General features: G+C 38.4%; 1 protein-coding gene across 3 annotated transcripts in view; it reads right to left on the reverse strand.

Annotated features, from left to right (window-relative positions):
- The window catches only part of LOC116734106 (pleckstrin homology domain-containing family G member 1), a 65,361-nt gene that overhangs the window by 22,126 nt on the left and 16,387 nt on the right, over positions 1 to 26,848 (reverse strand). Inside the window, exons 1-2 of one of the 3 annotated variants that reach the window (XM_032585267.1) lie at positions 20,519 to 20,823; positions 2,892 to 3,433 (exon numbers count right to left, since the gene is read on the reverse strand). In XM_032585267.1, the coding sequence (XP_032441158.1) occupies positions 2,892 to 3,284 (393 nt within the window). In that variant the 5' untranslated portion in view covers positions 3,285 to 3,433; positions 20,519 to 20,823. Of the gene's footprint in view, positions 1 to 2,891; positions 3,434 to 13,003; positions 13,421 to 20,518; positions 20,824 to 26,848 lie in introns of those variants that run through there. The other 2 variants (XM_032585266.1, XM_032585265.1) reach the window with 2 other exon arrangements.

Here is a 26,848-nt window from a genome sequence, read left to right on the forward strand (position 1 = left end):
ATCTATAAGAGAAAAATAGGTTGACATGCAAGTTGTACTAAAAGGCATAATAAGAAATAGCTGATCATGGCTTAAGACAGGAAAAGGTTTGGTGGGAAAGCACAATCAATAACCTCTAATATTAATTGATAGCTCCAAAACTTCAAACAACTTTGTTTACTAGACTTTAAAACATACTGTTTTAAAGGTTCAGAAAAAAAACAAGTTAGTCAGCTTAATTAGTTATGCATTAATTAGGAGAATCAATCAATAGTTGGATTGTGGGATGGAGACTCAAAGTCTGTCCATCCTGACAAAATGGACACTGTCAGGATCAAAGGGTTTGAGGTATAGACTGAGATTTTGGAAATCCACTATGGACAGGCTGGTGGTTATGCTGAGGGCTATGTAAGCAGGTCGGGTTTAGGATTTGTTGACTTTAAGCAGTAATATGTAAGGTGATGCTTTATTAGCCACAGGGTTAGGGATCTGACCCGGTGTGACCTGCTCATATAAACATGCTCCGCCTCAGTGAGCTCAACAAAGGTTAGACCAACACATGCACACACCTGAAGGTTGACTCCCTCCTCTGAGCATCAGACATAACAAGTACAAACCTGATTCTTTCATGTATTAACCATTAACCTTGAGCAAGTCTTTCCCCAAACATAACCCTAACACTGCACCACAGTAGGAAGTGATTACTCCACACAATGAAGAGTGCAAACATCTCAATCTTCACGCTCGAGTATTTTCATAGGCCAGGAAATGTCTGCAGATTATTTCCAAAGTGATGGACAACTTCAAATGACCCAGTTCAAGAGGGAGATTGGAAAAGTAGGAAGGGGAAAACAAGATCCAAACAATTTCTAAAACTTTAAACTTAGCTGACTGGTGATGGATTGGTCTGGTTGCACATAATAGTTGAGGGAAGAAATTACTGGTCATGCAGAAGTGAAAAGACACCAAATAGACAGCATGGGAGGTTAAAAAACCCCCACAACTTCACAAAAGATGAAAAAATGAACACACAGAAATAAATCATTAGGCACATCACTAAAAAGGAAAAAACGGGCAAGAATAACTCGCAACGGCAGTGCTGCTGACAGATGATACACAGGTGAACGCAGGGGAGCCTGGGTAAATATTTGTGCTGAGGCTGTCACACCCTCTTCCTTTGCAGGAAGCATTTTGGGCAGAGGGATTTACTGCAACACAGACTCCGGGACAACTCAGTTGGGCAGTTTGCTGTGTGTGTGTGTGTGTGTGTGTTGTGTGTGCGTCTTTGTTTTTTTGGTTTTTTTGCTACAAGAAAGAAGAAACCTCAGGTGCAGAATTTGCTGCTCTGCCATTGAAATCGAAAGCAAGTTATTTTGTCACAAGTCAGCACTTAAAATAAATGGATGGAAAATAATAGATTTTTTTAGAAAAACTTAAAAAAACAAAAAAATCGAAAAAGTGTGGTGTGTATTGACTTCACCCTCACACACCAAAGTAAATTTCAATAGAACCAGCTGCCTTCCGAAGCCATCTAATGGAAGCTCTGCCTGTGTGTAATCTAATCCAGTAAAAGACAGCTGTTTAGTTTTGAGAACATTAGTAAACAAATGCATCATGAAGACCAAAGAATGCAATTCAATCACGACAATCATGACTTGTCATGTCTTGACATGACAATCATCAAATATGGACTTTATGGAAGACAGGCATAAAGAACAAAGAACACTGACAACAAAGCTCTAAGAACAACAAAAGATTTTTGTCATTTTGGACCAATCAAATAGCCACACAATAACCACACAATGTTTAAGCAGAAAAACAGTGCATGTGTTTGAAGTCTGTATTAATATCCACAACAAAGAAACTGAGCATAAGCAAACAATTCAGAAAGAAATGGGAGGTAATGGAAAAGAGTGCTAGCTTTGATGCAAGCCACTACACCCAGTCCTCAACAAAGCCACTGGAGCTCAGTCTTGAGGTGATGTGTATTCTTGCAGTTCAAAGCGAACAACACTAAATGAGCCCATTTGCTTGAGTGTGTATGCATACAACGAATGTGTGCCAGCGAATGCAGGACAAAGGTACAGGGTGTCATATGACTGGACCCATCCCCGCCCACACAGGTGACCTTACAGATTCCCTGCAGGCAACAAGCTGAGGAGCTCACGTGTGTGAAAACCCCCCATAAAATCGAAAGGATAGTTAAACTTCAACACACTGCTCGACACACACACACAAAAAAAATATTACAAGTTTTTTTGTTTTTTTTTAAAAAGCGAAATTATTCTTACTAGTTAAAGGAAATCTACCATATTTTAACTTGTAAACATTAAAAGTATAAAACGTGAATAAATCATCATCGGCAGTCTAATTTATTTTCAAAGTAGATCATTTTAAAAACACCATAGAGTACCATATCTCTTACAATATATGTTGATGACATACAACTTTCGAGTTCTATGACAACTTGAGCTTTATCTATTGAGGTTACTGAAACCTGGATCATATTTCAATGGGCCACAAATCACTCCACTGGCTCCCTGTTCGTAAAAGGACAGATTCAAGATCTTGTTGATGGTCTACGGCTCTGAATTGTGTTGGGCCTCAGTAAGGAGTCAGAATTTCTAGCCATGTGTGTACGATATAGGCTCCTCAGGCCATCAGAGAGGTATCATCTTTTTCTATGCTGATCGCTTGAGAGTCCAGAAACATTCGGTTTCATTAAATCAAAACTGAAAATGTGATATTTACTGTAATTTTTCTAGATAGATCAAAGATCTATCAAATAAGTTTTTGAATGTTCTTTTGATGCATTTCACATTCTGAATGTGTCATATCTCTGTCCTTTTGTTTTTTCCATAAAGAACTTTTAATTAATTTGTGTATTATGTTACAAATAAACACTAGTTTACCTCTACGATGCTGCGCAGATCCTGAACGTAGGTTCTCTCTGTGTCCAGAATCTCCTGCACCACCCGGTCCACATACGTCCTGGGTCCCTGCACCGGGCTCATCTTCTCTTGTACTTCTGGACTCAACTTAGGCTGTAAATGTTCTGTAGCAGTCTGTCTGCTTCTGTCTCCATTGTTTCCCTCATATTCCACTTCGCATCCCAGCTGCCTGGCAGGGACCAGTTCCAATCGAATTGCCCCGGAGTCCCGGTCAGGGGTCACGGGGTTACACTGAGGGGCCGAGACAAGGGTCGAACGGCTGCCCAAGGAGCAGTGACTGTCCCTGGAGGAGGCGGAGGAGGACGTGGAGCTGTAGCTGATGGGTCGTTCGGCGCTGTCAGGAGAGGAGTCCATGCTGATGGCGGAGCAATAACGCGAGGAGGCGTGGCGGAAGGCCGGGTTGCGGAGGCAGCGTGCTGGGATGTCAACGGAGCTCAGGTCTGAGCCGGAGTCCGGGACTTCGGGAAGAGGAGGCAGCACATCAGGCAGGTAGCTATAGTCGTCTAACGAGAAAAAAAAAAAAAAAAAGAGAGAAAAAAAACATTATTAGACTTAATTCTAAAGGCCAAGCATGTTTCTTATTTATTCAGTTGCAGGCTTTGGTGAAACCTTTGAGGCCTGCAGACTGGAAAATGGCAACTGTGTAATACACAGATCAATGTTGCTATTCATTTTGTATGAATTAGGATAAATCTGGGAATTATCACAAAAGGAGTGCAGTTATATTTCTGTCACTGTTTTGAAGTTTAAGCCAGCTTAACGACCAACAGAATGTGATTTCACACAACCATGTAATGCAAGACCAAATGTCTAGTTCAGGTTTTGCAGAAACAAACCCTGTGTAAGTTGAATTGTTCTTTAACTTTTTAGTTTTGAGGTTAGCATTTTGGTTTCATATATTTACTCTTTAAACAGTAAAGCAAGAGGTAGGTTTTCAAAAAACAACTAAAACTTTCTTAATTCCAGGAACAGAACATTAGGATTAGAAAAAAATATAAAACTCTACTGTTTTGATACAGAGGGTAGTAATCAGATTATTCGTTATGAAAATTTAGTTAACCCATTGTGAATTTACCAGTGGGAAGGCTTTATAAAAACATTGCCTACAACATCAGAGCTCCTTCATGCAGAGGGTATTATTGCATGTTATAAGTCTAAAATCTTATTGGGCAAAAACCTCTTAAAAAATAAAAAGACATATTGAGGCCCAACAATCACATTTAATATTCAAATTAAACAAAAAAAAAGTACCAGTGTTAATATGAATCCCTCTCTGTAATTGCAAGTGCTAGTTAAACATCTTTACAGGGCCTCTGTTTATCATCCTCATTCCTGACCACAGTTAACGGACGTTTACACTGACCACCCACCATATGTGGGCCACTTGGAGATATACCATAAATCTCTCCAAAAGTGTTTTTCTTTTACAAAAAAAAAGCCTAACAGTCGTCACACCACCTAGAAAATAAACAGAAAGAAAACCAAGCATTTCTGAATTCTAATTTGTTTGACCAAATACGTGTATGGGTGATGATTTGCTTGAACACTGCATGCTAAGAGCAACCCATGTTATGAATGAAAGCCCTATTTCAAAGATATGTGCACCTACAGTAGTCTCTCTGGCATCTAGCCTGTGTCAAACTGGTTCACAACAGAGTCCCTTTGTAGAAATTCGTTAAAATACCGTTTACCAACCTCTAATGGCCATACAGTGAGTCTAACTGAAGTAAACTTTAACATTCAATGTTTCAAAACAGAAATCACTTCTCAAAAAGGCCGTTACTGGTGTACCAGCAGCTGCTGTGTTGTGCCAACAGCGACATCCAGGAAGATCATCAATGCCAGCAGCACCAGCTCAACCTTTCTCACTTCAAAGCATTTGAGATCACAGGTTCAGGTTCAAAACATGAAACGCGAAACTGAGGACAAGCTCAAAGAATCCAGCTCCATACCCGCTCTCTCCCTTTTCAAAACAGTCCATCATTTTGCCACAGCAATGCCTGTTTTCTACTTGGACTGTTCTCTGATAAGCAGATCACAGACTGGACTCAACACAAATAGTAAGAAGCTGAACCCAAATCCATTATGACTCTACATTCTGGATGTACACGCTCAGAGTTAAAGCAAACCAAAATAAACAGAGACTTTCTAGTAAAAACCTGAAATACTTTACAGATAATGATTCAGGCTGCGACAGACTGGCAACCTGTCCAGGGTGTACCCCACCTCTCGCCCGAAACGTTCGCTGGAGATAGGCACCAGCACCCCTCCCGACCCCACTAGGGACAAGGGTGTACAGAAAATGGATGGATGGATAATGATCCAGGATTCTTTATAGTTCTACTCCCCTGCCAAAAAAAACAGGAAGGAACTCCAGTGTCTCAAGACTTAAGTGGGATGAAGTTTTAGTTTCTCTCTGACAAGCTTGGAAAGGATTTACTGCTTGTTTTTGTGTCCTCCAAATGTTTAAACCCCAGCCCTGACCCACTTTCTAACAATTAAAGATCAGAAAGAATAACAACTCTATGGAGTGAATCAACAACGCACATAAACACAAACAGACTTGGCTTTTCAGTAAGCCACACTCTGCTTTCATGCATACAATACACAAAGAGACAGATTAAATTGAACTCTGTGACTTTAAGAAGAAAATACCCATTTCCTTTGCTGTTTGACAAATCTTTCAGTGCACATTTCACAAGAAATTATTTATTCAACAATCCATACCAAAGCTGATTATTTGATGGTTCTATCACCAACGGTTCTACCTAGTTGTACGTTCAACTAGGTAAAACGTACAAATCTGTGAATCCTGCACATGCAGACTAAAGTGTGAGCACACAAAAAACCCAAACACCACAGAGAAGTTACCCCATCTTATGTTTGCCCTGCTCCTCATTCCCACCCTTCAGCTTCATGTTTGAGGCACACCCTGTCCGTTTCCTGGGTGAACAGGCCATTTTCCCTCTCACACATCAACCAGTCTGACCTCAACGCACACATACACAAGCACAGAATAAGGATGACTAGGATTTAGTTACCTGCTATCCAGATTATTTTCAACTTGATCCATGTAAATTACCTCTAATTATGGTCCCAAGTATGCAGCCTGGGACTGTTTCTGCGCTGTGCATGTGTGTGTGTCGTTTGTCTCTGCGTGTGCACGTGAGGAGTAAGGGTTGTGTGTGAGGTCGGTGTCTCCTGCCAAAGGAGGGAGAGAGTGAATACAGCAAGTGTCTGAGCAACCTGGCATCAATCTCTGGCTTTCATTGAACTCAAACAAAGAGCGAGGATTTCATATGTTCGACATTAGGCCCAGCTGAAAGGCAAACACAGACAGCCAGAAAGAAACAGACGGAAGACTGGCAAACAGTAAACACCGAGTACAAAAGGCTGAATCGTTTATTTTGATTATGTTATAATGTGTGCAAATGGATTAAGAGAAATGTTTTACAAGAAACCATGAGGAAATTATGTTGCTCAAGTATGTGGACTTTTCTCTAGAATTTATTTTTAACTTAAATATAGTAAGTGACAGTAACAGAAGTAAATAATCTTTCCACTCAATATACTTAAAACGATTATTGCATAAAACAAACTAAGTTTGTGCATGACCAGATAGAAGCCATATTTAAGATAAAAAAGAAAATACCTTTAATTTAAAAATGACTTGTATAAGAATTGGACTTTGTCACCAGAAAATAATATCTTTAAACAATTTCTGTATTTTTAGTCAATTCATTTAACATTTTAGCTCAATGCTAAATTGACAGTTCTAATAAATTGCCATAGACCTAGAGCGGCCTGTCAGCTTGAAGTTTTTATGTTATTTTTAGAATGTTAATCAAATATAAAAAATAATAAACATCAGAAAACTGAAGGTTGGGGATTGCTAAAAATAAGAAGTCTAACTCTCGTTGACAGCTTTTAAATCAATCCAATAATTTTTTGCAAGACTGTGATTAATTTCTGGCATCATATTAAAACTGCATTTAACATTTCTTTGCTTTTTATGGTGTAGTGAGTCTGAAAAGCATACTGTAGTTTGTAGAAGACTATATCTACCCTGTTGGCAACACCCAGTCAGCCAACTTGGGGGAGAGACGATGTTACCAGCACAACACAGCATGAGGAGGGATGTGGCCAGACTTGTTAAGCAGGGCTTCCACCCCTTTTTTAACTGCTTGCAATTCTAGTTTGTTTTTGTTATGCGAATAATTCAGTGTGACGTCACTAAAAAACAAAACTATTACTTCTTTATTAGACATTAAGAGGGGCATGTAGAAACTGATTTGAGCTGATTATATCATTTTAAGGAGCATTGAGGGAAACAGTTACACGTGTGACTGCAGTGATGCTGAACGATGAAACTGAGTTTTACACAAAACCGTCTCAGTTTCTTGCCATCATTATCTCATGATCACAAGAAAACATTGTTTTCTCCATATAAAAGGCTGTCGCTTTGACTAAACATGAGACTGATGTCTCCAGATAAAGAGATAAACATCTTGGTTTTCGTTATATAACAGCAAGGTTAACTCATGATCTTAAGAGAAACATCAGATTTCACACCTGCAGACGCCGTTACTGTTGACTTGTGTAAGTTCGCCCTGTAGTCATGGATCTTTAAAGTGTGTACATAATTAATGTTTAAAGCTGCCAAAAATCCAGTATATGGACATTTCTATGACATAAAGAGAAAATCTTCTTGCTTATAAAAGTCACTTGTCATTTTCATTATCATTGTTAGCAATTCTCATCAAGGCTGGTTAACAGCATTAATCAACGTATATAGAACAAAAAGGGCCTTCACAACACATAGACTTGCAAAGTAATGAGTTGTAGATCTGCAAACAGAAGCACAGTGATTTCCCTTCCACTGGTGCAAGCCAGCCGGACAAGCCTCCCTACCAGTCCAGCCAAGTTTAATGACTCATGCTAAATTTAACTGGTTCACTTCAGTCATACTCTTTACAGCCACCTGAAGTGCTCTTTGTTGTGAAGTGGTAAGCAAACAGCTGAGAGCGCTGCTCTCTATTTACGGCCCCGGGGGCCTCACAAGTAGCTCAAAAAGCTCTAAGAGTGCTTTGTAATACACATCTCATGCAATCTTTTAAACTGTGAAGCTGTCCCGTAAAAACATTACTCTATACACAAAATGTCACTGAGCAAAAACTGTTCCCAGTGCTTATTTGAAGTGAAGTGGCTTTCTTAATCACTGGGTTCCAGCAGGAAAAACACACTGACAATCTGTAACATGGTGGCTCTAGCAACAAATCCAACACGTGATTCCCAGGGAGGATCCGTTGGCAAGAAAACACAGTCCATAGAATATCAAAGAAGGGAACTTCATCCTGTAAGGGTTGCCACTTGAGAAGATACCCACTTGGTTTGGCTACATCAAGAGACTCAAATGAAAGAGCAAGAGAGGAAACATTTTAGAGGCAGACAAATACATTACAGAGACAGATGTGGAGCAAATGAAGTAACATGTCCTGAACTTGCATGCACAAAGGTCTGTCCTGAATTTGCATTGTAAATGCCCAAAGAACCATTGGGTAGGAAATATATGGAAATAATCCACAGGAGACATTTAGGCACAAGACTCATTCCTGATGTGAGGAGCCTTATGGCAACCTGCTTGTGCAGCTGAGAACTCTCATCACTACTTTGGTCTGTACTTTAGGATTACAATTATTGTTGCACAAATCAGTCATGGTAATTGTTGTTGTGGCTAAGAACAAGATGCATTAAGACAATGAATTCTAATTTGTCAGAACAGAGAAAATGAATGCACTGGACCCTTGTTGTAAAGATAATCTTAAGTACTACTAAATCGTTCATATATCAGCCATCTTTACTACATTTTATGTATCCACAGCCCGCATTCGAAATAAAATTAGTGGGTGTTTGTGAAACGCAGACTTTTTCAATTCAAATTTCAACTTCGGTATGCATCCTCAAAGCACCATAATTGTTGTAAAACAGAGAAATTTACAGAAATTATTTTGTTTCAAAGTCAAAAAATGACTAAAGATATAAGCTTTTAATATAATTTAAGATAAACATGTCCATTACACACACAACAGCCTTTGGCACCGTTATGAGAACTAAATGCAGTAATTAGATCCCCTTTCTCTCTGGCTACACTGCAAGAAAACTAAGACAGTAAAAGTGATTTTCTATAAACAAAGGACCACAACATGGGAGAAAAACATTTCATATGCAATAATCCTGATTTTCTCATGGACCTTCAAGCTGCTCACTATTTTCATGCCATTTCAGGAAGTAAAATGCTAGAAGACACTCAATTCCTGATTTGAAATACTGGGACTTTACCACTGTGCAAGATGTTCTTTTTCCAAGAACATTTTAAATTATTTGGATTCTGATTTGAGGTTCTGACAGTCACGGAAAAGATAAAAAGCTTTATAGTGAAATTCTTGTAGTTTTCTTCAGATGTTGCAGCGACTTCAACAACAATCACTTAAATGAAATTCTTTAAAGACAAACAGGAGGTTTCCTGTTTCCTAGTCACTACTTATTGATGTGGTTTTTCTGAATGACTAAAATATGTTCCTCTTTGCTGTAGTTACATTCACAAGACAGAATAGAAACATATGACAAAGCCTCTATTAGTCTTTCTAATTAAGCATCTGACTTTACCAAACACTAACAGCCAAAGCTAGCCAAACACTGAAATAATCTAACTGGTTTTAATGAAGATTAATTTACACATGCAACTGAATGTAGCGCAGCAGGGAAAACAAGCTCCATCTCAGCTCCATCTTAGTGGAGAGAGGCCAAAACATTAAACCACACCAACAAGTTAAATGACTTTCCCTCAGTTATTTCCATAATTTATTCCATCTTGCTCACTCACACCTTTACAATACGCTCACATACCACTCGCAATCAGTCATAAACTGACTTCCGATCCTTTTCTTCCTCCCTTCCTGTCATTCTTTTTCTCCATCATCATATTTTGTTATGAAACTTAAAACACATCTGGTATTTCTCGACAGGAACCCTGCCAACTTCACAATTCAGCTTCCACCAGACATTCCTTTCAGTCAGACCATGCCTGTTCTATTCTATTTAGGAAAATAACCATAGGCCAACCTGTACATAATGTGGGTACTGACCACCACGGCCATGTTCACATTTAGGTGCAGTCAATTTTTTCCTCCTCAGGCTCTTTTTGCTTTCCAAGTTTATGGGACATAAAAACACTCAAAAAATAAGTTACTGCAATTTTAACCAAAGTAAAGTAAATTAAATAAAAAGGTGGACAAACAATAAGATTTCCATTTTCCCTGGTTGGGACTTGGTTACTTTTGCAAGAGATATGCATATTTGAACATCGTGATTGGCTGAGCTTCCCATTATAAGCAGTTCCCAACAGTGACTTTCTGACTGACAGCTGTTTAAACACCAAATGGATTTACTCATAAGTACAGGAACATCCTTAAATTTTCAACCAGCCTTTGCAGGAAAAGAAGGGATCCCAACAAAAAAGTTGGGATCGAGACAGGATTTGACTGCACATTACTCAAAGTTGCTTGCAAGATTTTGTTTATTAAACGGTATGTCTTCCAGATGGCAACTCAATCTTTGACCTTCCTGTGTACTTCTTACTAGAAACTCAAGAATTCTGAACGGATAACCGAAACCAGTTGCAATGCAGTCGCCTTTGTTTTCACTTTGGCAGCGTCTTTAACCTCGGGGACATGAGTAACTGCGAGTAAGAGTGAGGAATGAGGGTAGATGTCCCATAGGAATGAAAGTAGGAAGAAAAGATGAGAAAGAAGGCCAAAGGTCAAACACCACCCACTCCCATATTTTTTCCATTCTTCCATTTCCCACTCAACATTTTTTTTGTGAATTCTGCCTTTTGCTTCTGCCCAACCAATCTACCCAATGAAGCACTAACTTTATAACAGTATATCCTAAAAATTTAACTTAACAATTTTACGCTCTGAAACCTTGACAATCTTCAACTTCCCATTTTCTGCATATTCCACTTCAGATCTGTCCCCATTTCTAATAGAGACATAGCCTTGATCGCAACCGACATTAAAGACCTCAAAGTGTCGCTCTGGATTTCACACTGCAGCCCAATTAATGCAGCGAGGACCAGCAGACGAACACAGGGCCCAGAGGTTAGGCACATATAGACAAAGAGGTGAAGCATAGGATTGGAAATGAGGCAGAGTTTCCACTGAACTTACTGCTAGACTAACAAAGAAATGTGCGGGTTTGGGGAATATACTCAAATGCAAATGTTGCATGAATTGCTGGAGCAAAGTAAGAGGAGGTAGAAAAGAAAACATGCTTAAAAAGGCTCTAATATAAACTAAAGTAAACACAGCACACACCTGGTGCACCAATTAACAACTGCATTTGTCTTCTGAAGTATAAACACTCATCATAACCACAAGATGCTTACAGTAAATATGCGCACGGGTTAAACAGAGTTTGGGACGCTTAAAGTTAGTTTCGATTTATAAGCAGTTAATTATCTGAAGTATATTGCTCTCCTTGCATTTTGATTTATTATAAATCCAGATTAACTGCAGCCAAAGGCTAGTCCAAGAGGGGCTAAGACCAAATCAGACGCCTAATGTCTTAACTCCAATTTCAAAAGTGCAAAGTTATGAAAACATTGTCTTGTGACCTTTTAAATCTTTATTTACACAGAAGTTGGTGATTATTTACACTGAGGTTAGAGGCGGTGTGCCACCAATGAGCGTCCTGCGTGAAACGTATTGAGATTGGAACATGCAAAGTATTTCTGGTCACAGCAAATCTCCGATGTAAAAGGAAAAATTAAAATAATGCTCTATCATATTTTTTATTTTTACACTTTATTATTGGATAGTAATTGGATGTTTCTGAAATTTGGGGTTCTTTAAAATAATAGAAGTCCCATGGCTCTTGGCAACTAAGACTACTTGTCAGTTTCAGCCTTCTGATCCAAAGAATATGAATTTACATTAAACAAAGTCATTATGAGAGTTATCCACTGTAGGTAAGATATAAACTGATTGTTACAGTTTAACAAAACTTCATCTCACTGCGCTATCCCTTTAAACGTAAATCTGGGCTTTCATTGCCTCATAAAACCTAAGCAAACACATGCGTGCAGCTAGTGGACTAATTAACAACAACATTTTCACATAATAAAGAGAACACATTCAACAAAGCCGCAACACATTTAAAATCTAAAATCCCCCTATGAAAAATAAAGTGTCCAAAGATTTCTTTGTGTTTTTGACACCACAAAGACAGCACTCAGGAATGTGCAGTGTAGTTATAGTCGAGTAGCTGTGGGAGAAGAATTCACCCACATGCTGTCCCTATTTTCAGACACCCACACTCTTGTACTCGCCCACGGGACACCCATGATACGCTTGCTGTTCACACCCATCAGCCTTGCTTGAGACTGTGGCATGCTAGCCTAAATTTCTGAATGGAAATAAAAAAGTCATACAGCTGGAGCTACAGGGTGTCATCTGTGGCCCCCCAGGTGAGAGACTCTAAAAGTAGGAACTTTTAAGAGATCTCATCACCACCCGCTTCCCCCCGAGCCATGTGCACTTATGTGTTTTGGATGGGCACCTTTCCCTCCCCGCGGACATGCGGAGTGGGAGGAGAAATACGGAGTACTCCATTGTCTCCAGCACCTCGAAACCAAAGACTTTGCGCTAAAAAGTAATTATTCCCCCTCCTCTTCTTTTCTGCTTCATACCCATTTGCAGCCTGCTGCCAGCTGCTGCCCTTTGAGGCTCTAAATTGGGTCACAGGCTGCCGAATGGCATCTCAACATGCAGCAAGAGGGAAGCAACATGTTTAAGATTTATCAAAACATAAACCAAGTAGTAAACAGAAATTATGCACTTAGGGCGATATTGTGATAGCAAAATTTCATATAGTGTAAAAATTTACAACTAGTGTGTAACATTAAAGAAAAATGTCAGGCATAAAAATCAAGTCACATCACAACAGAAACCTGTTGATACCCATTTAAGAAAAGAAATATATATTTGGTAGCTGGACATTTCCATTCTTACCAGTAGGCATAGTGGCTTGGCCCTTCTTCAGATGAAATGATGACAAAATGTTTCTCAAAAGTGATGGTGAGAAAGTTCAGAAGGAACCAGGATTTCCACAGAAGGTCACATATCCAGACTTTTCCAAAACATACTCCTAGCAGTTCCAGGAAAAAAAAAAATCCTCAGATTTTCTTAACTCTCCAAAGCATTGTGATTTTCTTTATTTTTCTTTTCTAGAAGTTAGAGTGCAGTCTGGTCCTAAATAGATAAGTTTTATTCTGAACTAACTCATCCAGGTCCTTTCTTTCACTCTCTTTAACTTGCCAATGATCTCCTCTGCCTACTCTGTCTCTGAAAGCTTCTCTCCCTCCCTCTCTCCTGCATCCACAGCGTGCATGTGTGTGTCTCGAAGTGTTCATGTGTTTGCATTGGAGTGTGTGTGTGTGTATCATAGTGAATGGCCTCTGCTCTCTCATGCTCCCCTCCCTGCTGTGTATTCCCCTCCCCCTGGCTCCTCCTCTCACTCTCCTGCAGCAAATTACAAGAAGACGGGAGTCCCACAATTTGTGCGTTTTTCACTCCTTATTTTAGTTCATTTGTTTGTTTTTTTGAGGTTTTTTTTGTTTCATTTGAAGTCAGTTCAGCCTTAAGCTGAATTTTTAGATTTCTGCCTAAAAGTTTGCACAGCAACAAAAAGTTTATAGGTATATTTGTTGCACACTTGGAAAACAGCTAAACTCTTGCTGCTGGTGCACAACTGCATGGGCTCCACACTGATCCACACTTCACAAGAAGGAGAGGGGGTTATGAGTGATCAATAGGCTGCGAGTCGGCTTGGACAAAAGCTCCTCATCCACTGAGAGAAATCGGACTGCTTTTTGTGTTGCAGATTAGAGAAACACCAGCACAGGATGATCATAAAACATTCCCAAAAAGAAGAAGGCCAAAGAAAGAAAGTTTTTTTTTAAATGATTAAACTCAGTAAAGCTGTAGCTCAAAAGCCTTGTAGGATTTAAAGATGGGCCAATGTCGATATATTACTCAAAATGATGTTAATAAAGCATTAAATGCTTTGATGAGAATGTCCTTTATTGTTCTTTAGTGTTGAGCCTTGCTTCAATTTTAGTCAAACTTACAAAACAACCAAAAGGTTGCAGAAAGCAAAATGGAATTGCACTCATATTACAATTAAGAAAAGGTAAAAGTTTAATGTTTGGAGTTTAGGGAATTGAAATCAGGGTTTCCTTCAGTGTTATAAGCCTGGCAGGCCACCAGGCTTGACTTGTGCCCCCACCAGGGAAATCATTATTTATTTATACAAGTCTTTTTAAAATGTTTGCATTTTTTTAAGACTTTATAGTTGGTGTTCAGGTATTAATCATCCAATCTTTCAATAACACATGATTATCAAGTGAAATTTTTTAATTTCCTGTCAACTTTAAAGATTTCTTAACTCAAAAGCACAACAGGCCACTGGATGAATGATTCCCCTACCACCCAGCTACCGGCCTTATCAAGTTTTCTCTGGGAAACCTTGGAAATAATAAAAAGAAAAAAAAAAAACAGAATTATTCTTTGACATCACCTTAACACAGAAAAAAAGAGTAAATATAAAAGAATATTTTGCTGTGAAAAGTAATTTGACTTTATTTTTTATCTACATTCACCAATTTGATTTGTGCTGATGATTGATCCATCCTCTTCAATGGTCACATAGTTAACAGGAAAAGGCTACAATAAATCAGGACAGACAGAGTGTCATCAAAATGACACATGCGAGACACCCAATCCTCAGTCTTGTACACCAAAGCAAATGTGTTGACTATTTGTTTTTCCTCCCATAAAGACGAGGACTGGTCACAGCAGGAAGGGGTCCTAACAGTCTTCTTTTTTTTCCCTAACCAGTGCCATTACATAGATTCCCCCTGGACGACCATCACAAACAGAACAGAGTCTAAGAATCACGACCTCTCTCTCAAACAGTCAGAGGATCCGTTGACCCACGAAGGACCTCAGTCTGAATCCAAATGGTTCACCTGCAACCCCCTCTCTTCTGAAATACACACACACACACACACACACCCACGCACGCAGCCCTTCTATAATGAGCAACACAAGCTTAGCAAACACGCACACGGATCTTCAAAACTCCTCAGCTCACCCAAGCGTGAACTGTTGAGGACATAAGGCTACAGCTGAAACCCCTTATCTGATGACCTGTGGCTGCTCCCAAAGCCTTAACTTCTTGATGATTGAAATGATACTAAACTCATTTCATTGGAAGAACCTAAGAGCTTTGATACATTTTCTGGTGCAAAAAGGAAATTCAGACCGATAAAAAAAAAAAGGTGGAAAAAAAAATAGAATTTGAAAAATGTTTTCTTTATATATAGCAAGGGTTGGGCATTTATTGTATCGTTTATCATGCTACACTTCTTGTATTGTCACGATAAATTCCAATTAATGATGTTTAACCCCCACATAACTGTATTGTCGGGATTGTTAATTTTACCATTTTCTCCACCGTTTGTTCAATGAGAGCTTCAACAAATATTAATAAGTTTGAAAATATGATTAAATGCAGCTACTGTGTGCAGTTTAGTGATGGAACTCTGTTCTTTGGGAGACTGTCGTATTACAAATAGGAATGTTTTTCAAGAGTAGTCTTTGTGTTTGTGGGACTATGATAACTGTGTAATGCTGTCAAAGCCAAGGTTTCTTCAAAAAAGTAAAAAATAGTTTGTATTATCACTTTTCTTATCACAACTTACCACAAAATACTGTGATAAAACCTTAAGTCCATATTAAACCCATAAGTTGACACCAAATTATTTGAACCTCTGGCACCTTATTTCCCTAAACAGTACCAACTTTGGACCATTGTCTACAGCTCAACACCAGAGTCACGTTCCTTCAACTTCTCATCCATCACCACTCTAATTTCCTCAACAGGATCTCACACACTAACAACAAGCTAAAACAAGGCACCTTTGAAGGAGGCAAACATCCTTAAACTGGGTTTCCTCATGCAGAGGAAGAGCTGAGGTTTTTATAGTGTGTAGAAATTTTAACTGCATGTTGTCAGATTGTCATGATTATAAAACAAAAACATTCACTCCCCCACTCAAAAATTTGTTTTCCAAAAGTATTTCAGCCCCTTGTATGGTCAAAACTAACTCTGTTTCCTTTCCATTTTTACTTGTGCACTAAACAGAGAAGGACTTTAAACCCACAGAGAGGCAGAGAGCTAATTTAAAGCTCATTACTGCAGTTGACAGTATGTGTGAGTGACCGTGTTGAGTGTGAAATCAGGACCCAACTTCAGCGCGCAGTCAGACAGCTTCTTCAAATTTTCAGTTTATAAAAGGAGGTTAACTGTTTCTGTGGTAACAAGAGAAGTGTGAATATTAAGAAAAAAAGCATCCGGAAAGCGAGGGAGACTGTGACTAATGGTGGGTGGAGGGGTCATTTATGTATGGTTTCCCCCTCCCTCTGTGACACTGTCAATGCTGAGATGGATCATTTGCAAAAAATACACAGTCCGTCTTTATCTTCACAGATTCTTTTAAGTGTCGCCATCACTCACAGCTTTTTTTTTTGCAACCTGACGTCTGAATTAATTAACTGTTTTGTCTGTTTTTCCCCTTTTCTAAGAAGTTTGAGATTGAAGAATCATTCCTTAGTCTGTATTACTGTAGACAACAAAGCAAACGCACAGCCAGTAAAGGTAAAAGATATCAAGCAAAAATAAAAACAGAACCATGGGTAAATTTTAAATCATGTTTTATAGCTTTTGTTATTGCATTAAAAGCATTGCTTTGTGTAAAATCACCAAAACAGACATGTTATTTGTATTAATGTGAGCAAACTTCCTCTTGATGCTAAGTGCTAGCTACCATATTTTACTCCTGCTTCCATATTAGTATTTTCCTGTAAATTTCCCATATTACGCAGATAACCTCTGTGCTTAGGCACCCCTGAATAGCTGCCATAGTATATCCAAAGATTTCTCAAGAATGCATTAAAGTTTTGGTGAGGGAATAACACTACAATATGAAATAAAGTTAAAAAATATGATTATGTAATAACACGCATTTTCTCTTTTTTGTTACTATTAGGGCCACCTCGGGATTTTCTGCATTACTTGCAGCTAACGTAACATGATGCTAACTAGCTTCTAATTCTGCAGCCAGGACGTCAGAACCTTGATCAAGAATCATACCTGACTTAATTCTGACTTTACATTGTGCAAGTCATAAAACTAGTTTGATTTGCTAATTCCTGTGCACAGTGACCAAACCAACTACTATTAGCCATCCAAACTGATATGAATTCTATTTTATTATCTTTCCTTTCAAACATTACAGTAGAATGCTTGCCAAAAGTGGTGGTCCGAAGTACCATTAAGTTGATTATTTTTGTAAATGTGATTGATCACAGATCTGCGTCCACTAAAGTGCTGTTACAAGACTTTCTCAAAACTGCCCAGCACTGGAGTTGATGGATAAAGAGCAAGTTCAGCTCATACGAATTATATTTCTTATTTCAGTGAACTCTACATTTCACAACTTGCTTTAATACTAATTTCCTTTCATTTCCATATTTATGAGCATTCCAGACTCCTGGAAGGCATTCATTCTGGCTTCAGCTGTCCACTTTCAGTGCCAGGACAAGTTCAGGAATTTCTAAGTTCTATCTGGCCAAAACAACCTGGCTGCAGCACCGGTTAAAGCTTGCGTAAGAGGAGGAGTACCTACAACTTTGCCAGACAAGCAGCCAGAAACACAAACAAATGTATTTCCCATTCTAGCAGACTAAACAACATCAATAGCGACAAAGACAAAAACTTCAGCAGCAACGCCAACAAAGCAACCTCAGGAGGAACAGCTGTAGCTAATGATAGAGCAGGGTGGTACCATGGCTAATGAAGAACCTGGGAAAAGTATTTAAAATACAGCAAGGTAGATGTGAAGTGTGGAAGCTAAATAATGAGCAATAGACAAAGAAGCAGAAACACATATGGGCTACCATTAGACATGTTGCAATACACAATAAATAAATGTATCGTAATAAATTAAAATCAGCTTAATTTTCATTTGTACAACTTGCAGTTTTTAGCTTCTCACTCTCTACTACAAAAACTGGATGATAAAAGTCTTCAGCCTGGTGCTAGCTCTTTTTCTGAAGAACAGTTTTGTTTACAGAGATTTCATAATTCATTTTATTTGTCATTTCTGTTTTATTCATTTTGTATATTTAAAATGTCTTCCAGTTCCAGTGTTAAATGTTAGAATTTAAAGTTTCTTGATATTTCAGAATGTGTTGTTGCATTAGCAAAAAATGTTATTGTAACAGGCCTAGCTAACATGTTTTCTGTAATTGTTTCAGGAGATTAATGTCCTCTTCATGAAAAGAAGAGGGCATTTAAAATATATACATATATTGCATTAAGCCACTAAAACAATAGCGTATTAAGGTGGAGGATAACAATCATTGTACGCATGAGCATGTGTGGCGGATATATGGAGGAAGCTGTGTTTGGCCTCAGATTAGAATACACTGGGGTCCCACTCCAGGAAAAGAGACCAAACGGGGAATTTTTCCTCCATTAGGGATATGCACTCACTGGCCATCTTATTAGGTACAACTCTTCAAATTCTTGACAATACGAATAGAAAGTGAGCCAATCGCATTTCAACAATTCAGTGCATTACTTGTTGAAGTTTTAGCATTGGATTTGAGAAGAGAAGGGATTTAAGTGATGTTGAACAAGGCACAGTTGTTGCCAGACAAAATTCTGTTTTTTTCAAAAACAGATGCTCTAGTGGGATTTTCATGCATTCCCACTGCAGAGAAAGGTTAGAAAATGAGAAAATATCTTGTGAAAGGCAATCGTTTGGACAAAAATACTTTGTTGGTATCAGAGATCAGAGGAGGATAGACAGAATGGTTCCAGATGATGAAAAAGCAACAGAAGCTTAAACAACTTGGTTCAAACAAGGTAATGCTAATATGATCAATGAATGCGCTCCTGTCAGGTAACAACACACCCAATCAGAGTTAATTTTAGCTGTAACATTTAGATAGGGTCAGATGTAGAATAAACAACATGAAATCATAAATCTAGCCTGCCTTGTAGCAGTAACTGAGCATAGTTAAAGATGCCACAACCTACCCAATTATTATTGACGACCCTTTTACAACAGTATTCTCACCGGTCAATGCACTGTGCTAGAAAGCTTGCGTCATCTCCAACTGGTCTCTTAAACAATACAATGGGATCACAGTACTGCAGTGGTCCTCCACAGGCACCAGACCTCAGTCCGATAGCTGTTTTGGGATATGGTATAGTAGGAGATTAGCATTACAGATGTGCAGTCAGTGCCAGTGCTGCACATACATAGTGCCAGCATTGTCAATGTGAACCAAGAAGTTGAGAAGTGTTGCAGACATCTTGAGGGTTCGATGAGAATAAGCAAAAAGGAATGTGGTCCTGAAGACAAAACGGGTTCAAATCCCAAACTGGCAAGGAGTACTTTGTGAAGTGGCCAGTAATGAGACACTCAAATAGTACATAAACCACTGACAAAATCTGACATAATTTGGTTGCCCAAAGGTAAATGTAAACACACATTTCTTAAATTGCTCATGTTTTTAAGTGCAAGCCACACATTATGTTCAAAGAAAAACATCAAAATGCAGGTTAGATAAGAACAATGCTATCTCTTAAGAACATCATCTCTTCAAGAATGAGGTTTCCTTTTTTTTTATAAAGAACTTTTCAAAACCTGTCAAACAAATAAGCATTATTGCACCATTGAGTTGGGGTGATAAAGTAGTTGCTACCATATCGTATCTAAATTTATGACCCCCAGAAAGCTGGGTGCTCCACTTAGGACTTTCTCAAATGAGGACAAACCACACAAGAGAGCACACACATTTGTGCACGCCTACACAAAACACTGCAGGCAAGAATATAGTGTCATTGCAGTAACCTTAAAAATGAAATGATTCATCAACCAGGTATTTAATGATCTCACCCAATCAAACTTTGCCTGCATGGATAAGTCTTATTGGAATGGAACTAAGAGAGATTGTACATTCAAGAAATATCTTAAATGTTAATATATTTTTACAACCAAAACATCTTAAGTTTGTTTAAATTAGAACTTCAACTACAAGATCAAAATTGATCCAGCATCATTTTAATTGCCTGGTCCTCAACTCTTCAAACACATTTTACAAAGTCTTAAACACAGACTGCAGAAGCTGCCAAGCTGTCCAGCTAGATAAGTATACAAAGGTGCCATTAGACTTTTGCCAAATTGAAACTTTGGCGTGCGTAATTGCTGGTCAGACTTGGTTTGGCAGGAACAACATCTGCAATTATGATTAAATAAAGACCTGGGTTCTTTTAGCAAGGAAAAAGCTTGCATGTATGAGCTAATATCCCAACGTACAACCTATTTTACAGTTTAACATTTACTGATGACTTTACAATTCCCTTCTAGAGAGACACAACCTGCCACTCACCTCTGAGAGACCATTCTCACAGTTAGCCTTTTCTCAGTTGCTTGTATCCCAGTATCCTTTCACATGTTAGATCCATGTCCGACAACCTGAAAAGTTTCAGTATAAGGCCAAATGATTTAAAGAGATAGTTTTCGCTGTTGTCGTCCCACACCTCTACAAAATGAGGTCAGCTCAAAGAAAAAGAGACACTGAAAGGAAAGCAAAGGGGGGACAGATGGAAACAACGCCAACAGAAATGACTGCCCACTGGGAGAGGAGGGGGAGCGACAGGGAGCGAAGAGCTTGCACATCCAAGCAGCCCACTTCCTGACCAATTAGTGCTGCAAAACTAGTCTCTCTCTCTCCGTCTCTCTCTCTTTCTCCACTTTTCCAAATGGCCAGTGGCGCTATCCATCCTCCCTCACTTTGCCGAGCGCAATCGCTTCAAGTACCTGGAGAGTTGCCAGCACTGCAGGTGACACAAGTGACACTGGAAAGCGCAAGAGGAGCTGTCACTGAAACTGTGACAACCTGCTGAGAGGCTAAACGGCAGATGAGCGGCGGTGACAAACTGTTAATGTGAAATAACAGTGATTAGCAGTAAAGAGGAGGGTGACGGGTGAGGGAAAAAAAAGTGACATTTATGCAAAAGAGGACTACACACAGATGAGCTGTCTTGTCTAACCCCAAAAATACACCAACAAGTGGGTCGCACTGCCTGCAGAGGCAGTTCAGGGACTTTTTCTGCCTAACCAACTTTCATATCCACATGCCTCCGATGCAGACATTTGTTTCTGGGGGAGAGGTTTACTTGACTACAAACAAAAGTACACATTTCATGAACCCATTCGCAGCAATAGCAGAAACTTCAGCAAATGGCCATGAACATATAACTTATTTGGTCATTGTTCTGCATTCTAGTGGGGCAGGAAAAAGGAAAGTCCCTTCTCCTGGAGCCAGTGGCAGTTCCTGCCCTCTGGTAGCAAGGCTTCCTGAGATTGATAAAGCGACTCCTGGCCCTGTCAGCATAACTTTCTCACTTCAACGTTTTCACCGTCTTTTCCAGGGAAAACAAAACTGCAAGTGCCCCTAGAGCAAAAACAGATGGTGGGAAACACTGACTTTGATAAGAAAACTTCACAGCTTGCTCTAATGCCCTAATTACTTTTTGAGTGGTCAATCTTTTCGAGGGAACTAACTCACTCAAATGAGGGGTGACTATGAAAACTAAATTTATATGGGTTAGAAACTTACTGCAAATGTCATTGCCTGGAATATCTGGAATAGTAATGGATCTTTTAAGGCAGGATTATAGTCTGCCTGATATTCTGTTAACCATGGAGTCTGTGTGAATTATTAATTTTCATCATGGTCAGACAGACTGAAATTGAGCCCCAGCTACTGATTATATTTGTGTGAATAAAAGGAAAACAGCTTCTACAGCACTTTGACACGTCAACTTTGATAAAGTATTAATGGCTGACACGTTTCGCAACTTGTAATCAGCTTCTATTCTGTGAAACTTAACCCAGCTAACTGGGCTAGTTGTCTAAGAAAATATATCCTTCAAGAGGCTTGTCTTGATAAACAGAATAATCATTACTTTTATAGCAACATTATATGGTTGGGTAAATATTTAGAATCAACTTATCGACCATATGTTTAGAGTGAATATTTATTTTTATTTTCAGTCTGGGGATTTATTTTTGTTGTTAATATACAATATTTTAATTAATAGGTTTAAAGTAGCAAGCTGTATTTAGTAAAGTGTAGTTGCAGTTTCGTGTCATTTTCAATCCATGAAAGGGACAAACTTTAATGGTGCCTTTCCGGTGAAAGTTTAATCTGTATCCTCTTCAAATGCTTGAAGAACAAACATTTAGCTCATGATGTCACATGGTAAATCTAACTGGGTGACTACTAAAGGAAACAAGTCATATCCTATCTAGCAAGCTGGGTCTGTCCATACCAGTGAGCTAATCCATAAAACATTTGTATTTAGTCGAAAAGAATTGTTTCTTTTGTTCCCCTGCATTAACTTTCGGACACCAAGGTGTCATTGAAAGAATGACAGAGGTTTTATCCAACAGGAGCAAAAAGCACAGAGAAAAAAAAAACAACAGGAAGGGTCCCTCCTCCCATTTCCCGCATATCTTCAGTGACTTGTTTACAAACGAGGACCAAACAGGACGTGACATAATTAAGCAGGTGAATCATGCTCGCATGACGGTTTTCTCGTTCTAACGTCACTAAAGGTTCTGATTGTATCTTCTCAGAGGAAATGCGACTGAGTCCAACATTTGTCCCCTTTGTTCAGGATCTTCACTACAGTGATCTCACTCTGAGTGTTCTTAGCCGCTCCCGCCTCCACCCACACTTCACAGCTTTTATATTTCATACGTGTCAATTAATGTGGTCAGTTTGTGCTCTGAATAATGATGAAGGTGGCAAAGAATATGGTAGTTTAATAAATACAAACTATAATCCAGGTGCAGTACCAAAGTATTAACATATTTTGAACATTTTTACATATCACATTGCAACCACAAGCATTCATTTTTAGGATTTAAAGTGTCCAAAACAAAGCAGTGCATAATTGTGAAGTGGAAGGAAAGGGAAGCAACCCAAGTCAATACTTTCTAGAACAGTCTTTTGCACACCACCCATCAGGACTCGATCCGTTTTTGAATGATGAAAGGATTCATGACTATGTTAAATTTGCTCACTAAGTACATGACTTGTGAAGAAAATTTAATCTATTTTAATGGAATCAAAGTAAATGAGGCAGAGTACACATTTCAGATTACAAATTTGTAAAATAAAATTGAAGACTGTGTATTATTTTCTGTCCATTTCACATATATATTCACAACTTCATGTTGAGCTATCATATATAATACTAATAAAATACAGAGAACTTCTAGTTTAAAAAAATATGTAAAAAAAACAAGAAAAAAGTCCAAGGTAGTGTGTTTTCCATTAAGCTTGCACCTTCAATAGTCTCCAAGAAGAAAGAGATTAGAAATTAACATTTTAATACAAATGCTCACAAAATCCCTCCAATTTAAACTATGCATAATCAACAAAAGGAAACCTCCGATCCCATCACACTGGAAAAAGTAAGTATTTCTAACCACCAATACATAAAGAAATATTTTGAATAGAGGAAATTGAGTTTTTCATTAGCCATTTTTCTATAGCAACATGAGAATTTTTCTTTTTTTCAAAATTCCTTTTAACACTATTTTAAATAGTCTAGTATTTTTGTACCTTTTCTGTTATTATTGTGTGCACCACTAAAAGTTAAGCTATCCGTTTAAGGCTTCCCTATCCAACTTCTAGTCAGTGACAACTTAACTTTTGCATTCGGAGGAATATTATTCTCAGAATGTTAGGAAGCCAGGGCCAAAAAATTGTTTCTTTCACATGAAGCAGGTGATGAGTAGTTTCCTAAATGCTGAAAATAATCTGTTTGTCTGAACACCATTTAAATGCTGCTTGAGCAGAGACGTGTGCATTTTATGCTTAAAATGTCAAACGATGCATTCACTTCTTTTCTGACATTTTGTGACACTTCTGTCTTTACTGAGTCAGTATTGAAAGAAGTTGCAACTATGTTATAGTACACCAACTAGATTACAGTTCATGTTTTTTTAATGTAATAATAAACAGTAGGTACAATGAAGCATCCAGAAGTTATCCGTATGAGGAGTAGATGGTTTGATGGTCCCATGACTGGTCAAACCCTCAAGGGTTACAGATGAAAAAGACATAACCTTCCTTCATTCATGAGAAATGTTTAGATCTGCAGTAGAAATAAATGGAACGAGTGTAAGAACTTTGCTCTTTTTGAAAAGTCTGGCAAGCAAACAAATGTTAATACACCCCATTGACTGTATGAGTCATACAATCTGGAAATGATTATGGATTGTGCAGTTTTTGAAGACAAATACCAGACGTCTATGGCTGCTACTGTTTATATGCAGTTTTAAAAGATTTTATATTTAACTTTAATCAAAACTTCACACATTAATCCCATCAATTTTCATGATATTAAATCAACTAAAAAGAATTATGCACTCAATTTGTCATAAATATAAAACAAAAGGTTGACAATAGTGCTTTTAGAAAAGAATCGTTACAACTTTGCATGTATGGTTTTGTGAGAAGCATTTAAAGACATCCTACTGTTTTAAAATAACAAAAATATATTCATATTCCCAATATTATCTTAAAGGGAAATATATCTCTAGTATTTCTTTCAAATTAAACTCAAACATTTAGTGAAATAGGAGCCAAAACACATCATTATTCAGACTGTGATAAAGTACGGAAGAGAAAACTTGTCTGTATTTTAACCACAGTCGGGGAATTGTTCCATTCCATTCAGGCGCCACTTTGTGGGTAGTGGTGTCTGTGTGTGTGGTGATGTGGGTTTGAGAAGAATAAAGAGCCAGGAGTGCATACTGGCAGGTTCCCTTTGACCTGTGGGGGCTTTATTTTCTCCCATATTCATATTGGGCTAATACTCTGTCTTTCCCATGCCAGCGCAAAACCCTGGAGGCCGAGCCCTCTCCGTCCCTCTTCTCTCTTTGGGAACCTAAGATGTCAGTACACACAAAAGGGGCAATGAAAGCTTTCCAACTCAAGCAGGGGCCATTATTTACAGTACCAAAAGAAAATTGCTCTTCTCCCAAATACTAACCCAACTCTAAAAATCACCCATCTGTCATCCTCAACTGCATCTCCTTTTTACCCTTTTCCAGTCCGTTTCTTTGATTCAGTCTTGAAACCTCTTCTCCTCCTTCACTTTCTTTCCATCATGTCTTTCACCCTCTTTCAACTCCACCCCCATCACCATAATAAAGTAAATTGTAGGTTTTGCAACCAGCAAGTCTAAGATTAATTGTAAACCTTATGGTGAAGAATGCCAAATCTCCAGTGAGCCATCCAAAAACAGACACGAAGATCCATGTAGGGCACGCGAGTATAGCTAAAACATGAAACCCTGATCCTCTAAAATTAGTGGAAAACAATGAAAGCTTTTAGAAAAGGCTTCAAATGTTTGTGTTAAGGCACGTTAAAGAGCACAGGATAAAAATACACATATAAAACCTACAATAATCAAGATTGGAGTTACCTTAATCTCTGGAATGCATCTATTTGTTTAATTTTTTTAAGAAAGTGTCCAAGATGACAAGTCAAAGGCTGTCTAAAGAAGGCTCGACTTATCTGGTCTCAACTAAAGCAAATATTTTCTAAACGTGCACTGGCAAAGAAGGATTTTCTTATTTAAAACATAATTAATTTGTCCACAAATCAAGTAAACCTGTACTTGCGTACTTGGAAAGAACATAAAAGTAAGGTTAATAGGGTAAAAAAAAGAAAATATGCATACTTATTGCATCTTCATAAATTCATGCTCCAGCATTTTGAAAGGAAGCTTCTGTCTGACCAATCTCTGGTGAATGTGATGGCCTTGTGCTACTGGTTTTGATGACAGAGAGAAAATATGAGGCGTTATTCTGATAGCATTTAGACACCCAGACTACAAATATCTCACACTTTAACTACCAGTAAATGATGTCTGAACAGCTGAACAGAAAGTAAAAGTAAGGGCAGATGGTTCTGACATGTCAAAAGTTAACCCAGACATCACCAAATGGAAGATGGACCCCTTAAACAACACTGGAGCATCAATTCTACACCTGAATTGGCTTTAATCTAAATTTTGAATAAGTCTGCAACATTTCATCTGAGCTAAAATACACATGCTTGGAGAACTTTATTATTTGGGTTTTCTGCATCCATTAATGAAAAGTCAAGTAAATAAACATTAAAAACCATCTAAACTTGCAAATAGTAAGCTTTTATGATTGTGACAATACAGGAAAATGCATAAACTGCAGAGATGTGCATCCAATCCATGATGTTATAGTTTATGGTTAAATGCTATTCATAATAAAACAGTTACTAGGTAATTGGAAAAAATAAGCTTTTTATATGAGTTTACAGGGGACAAACTGCAGTAAAAATTGACAAAGCTTTCCAAACAAAAAACTAAGGCCCAGACTCAAAATTGATTACACCCTTCTATTTCATTCTTCACCAGAACTCTACCTTTAATAATCTCCAGGTCTCTCAGTCTTGATCTGCCTTTAGGTTCACCGCAGAGTCCAGCAACTGTGCCATGTTTCCTGTGAAGTGTGCAGCTAATGTAGGCCATCAGTGACTTCAGTAACATCAAGCAACTGCCCAAATCCAGACCAGAGACTAAATCTGCAATACGCACACAAACATACACGCACACATATATCCCTGTGGAGCTGTAACAGAACTCAGGATCTGGGA

The sequence above is a fragment of the Xiphophorus hellerii genome, chromosome 15, assembly GCF_003331165.1.
Source record: "Xiphophorus hellerii strain 12219 chromosome 15, Xiphophorus_hellerii-4.1, whole genome shotgun sequence".
Classification (NCBI taxonomy): Eukaryota; Metazoa; Chordata; class Actinopteri; order Cyprinodontiformes; family Poeciliidae; genus Xiphophorus; species Xiphophorus hellerii.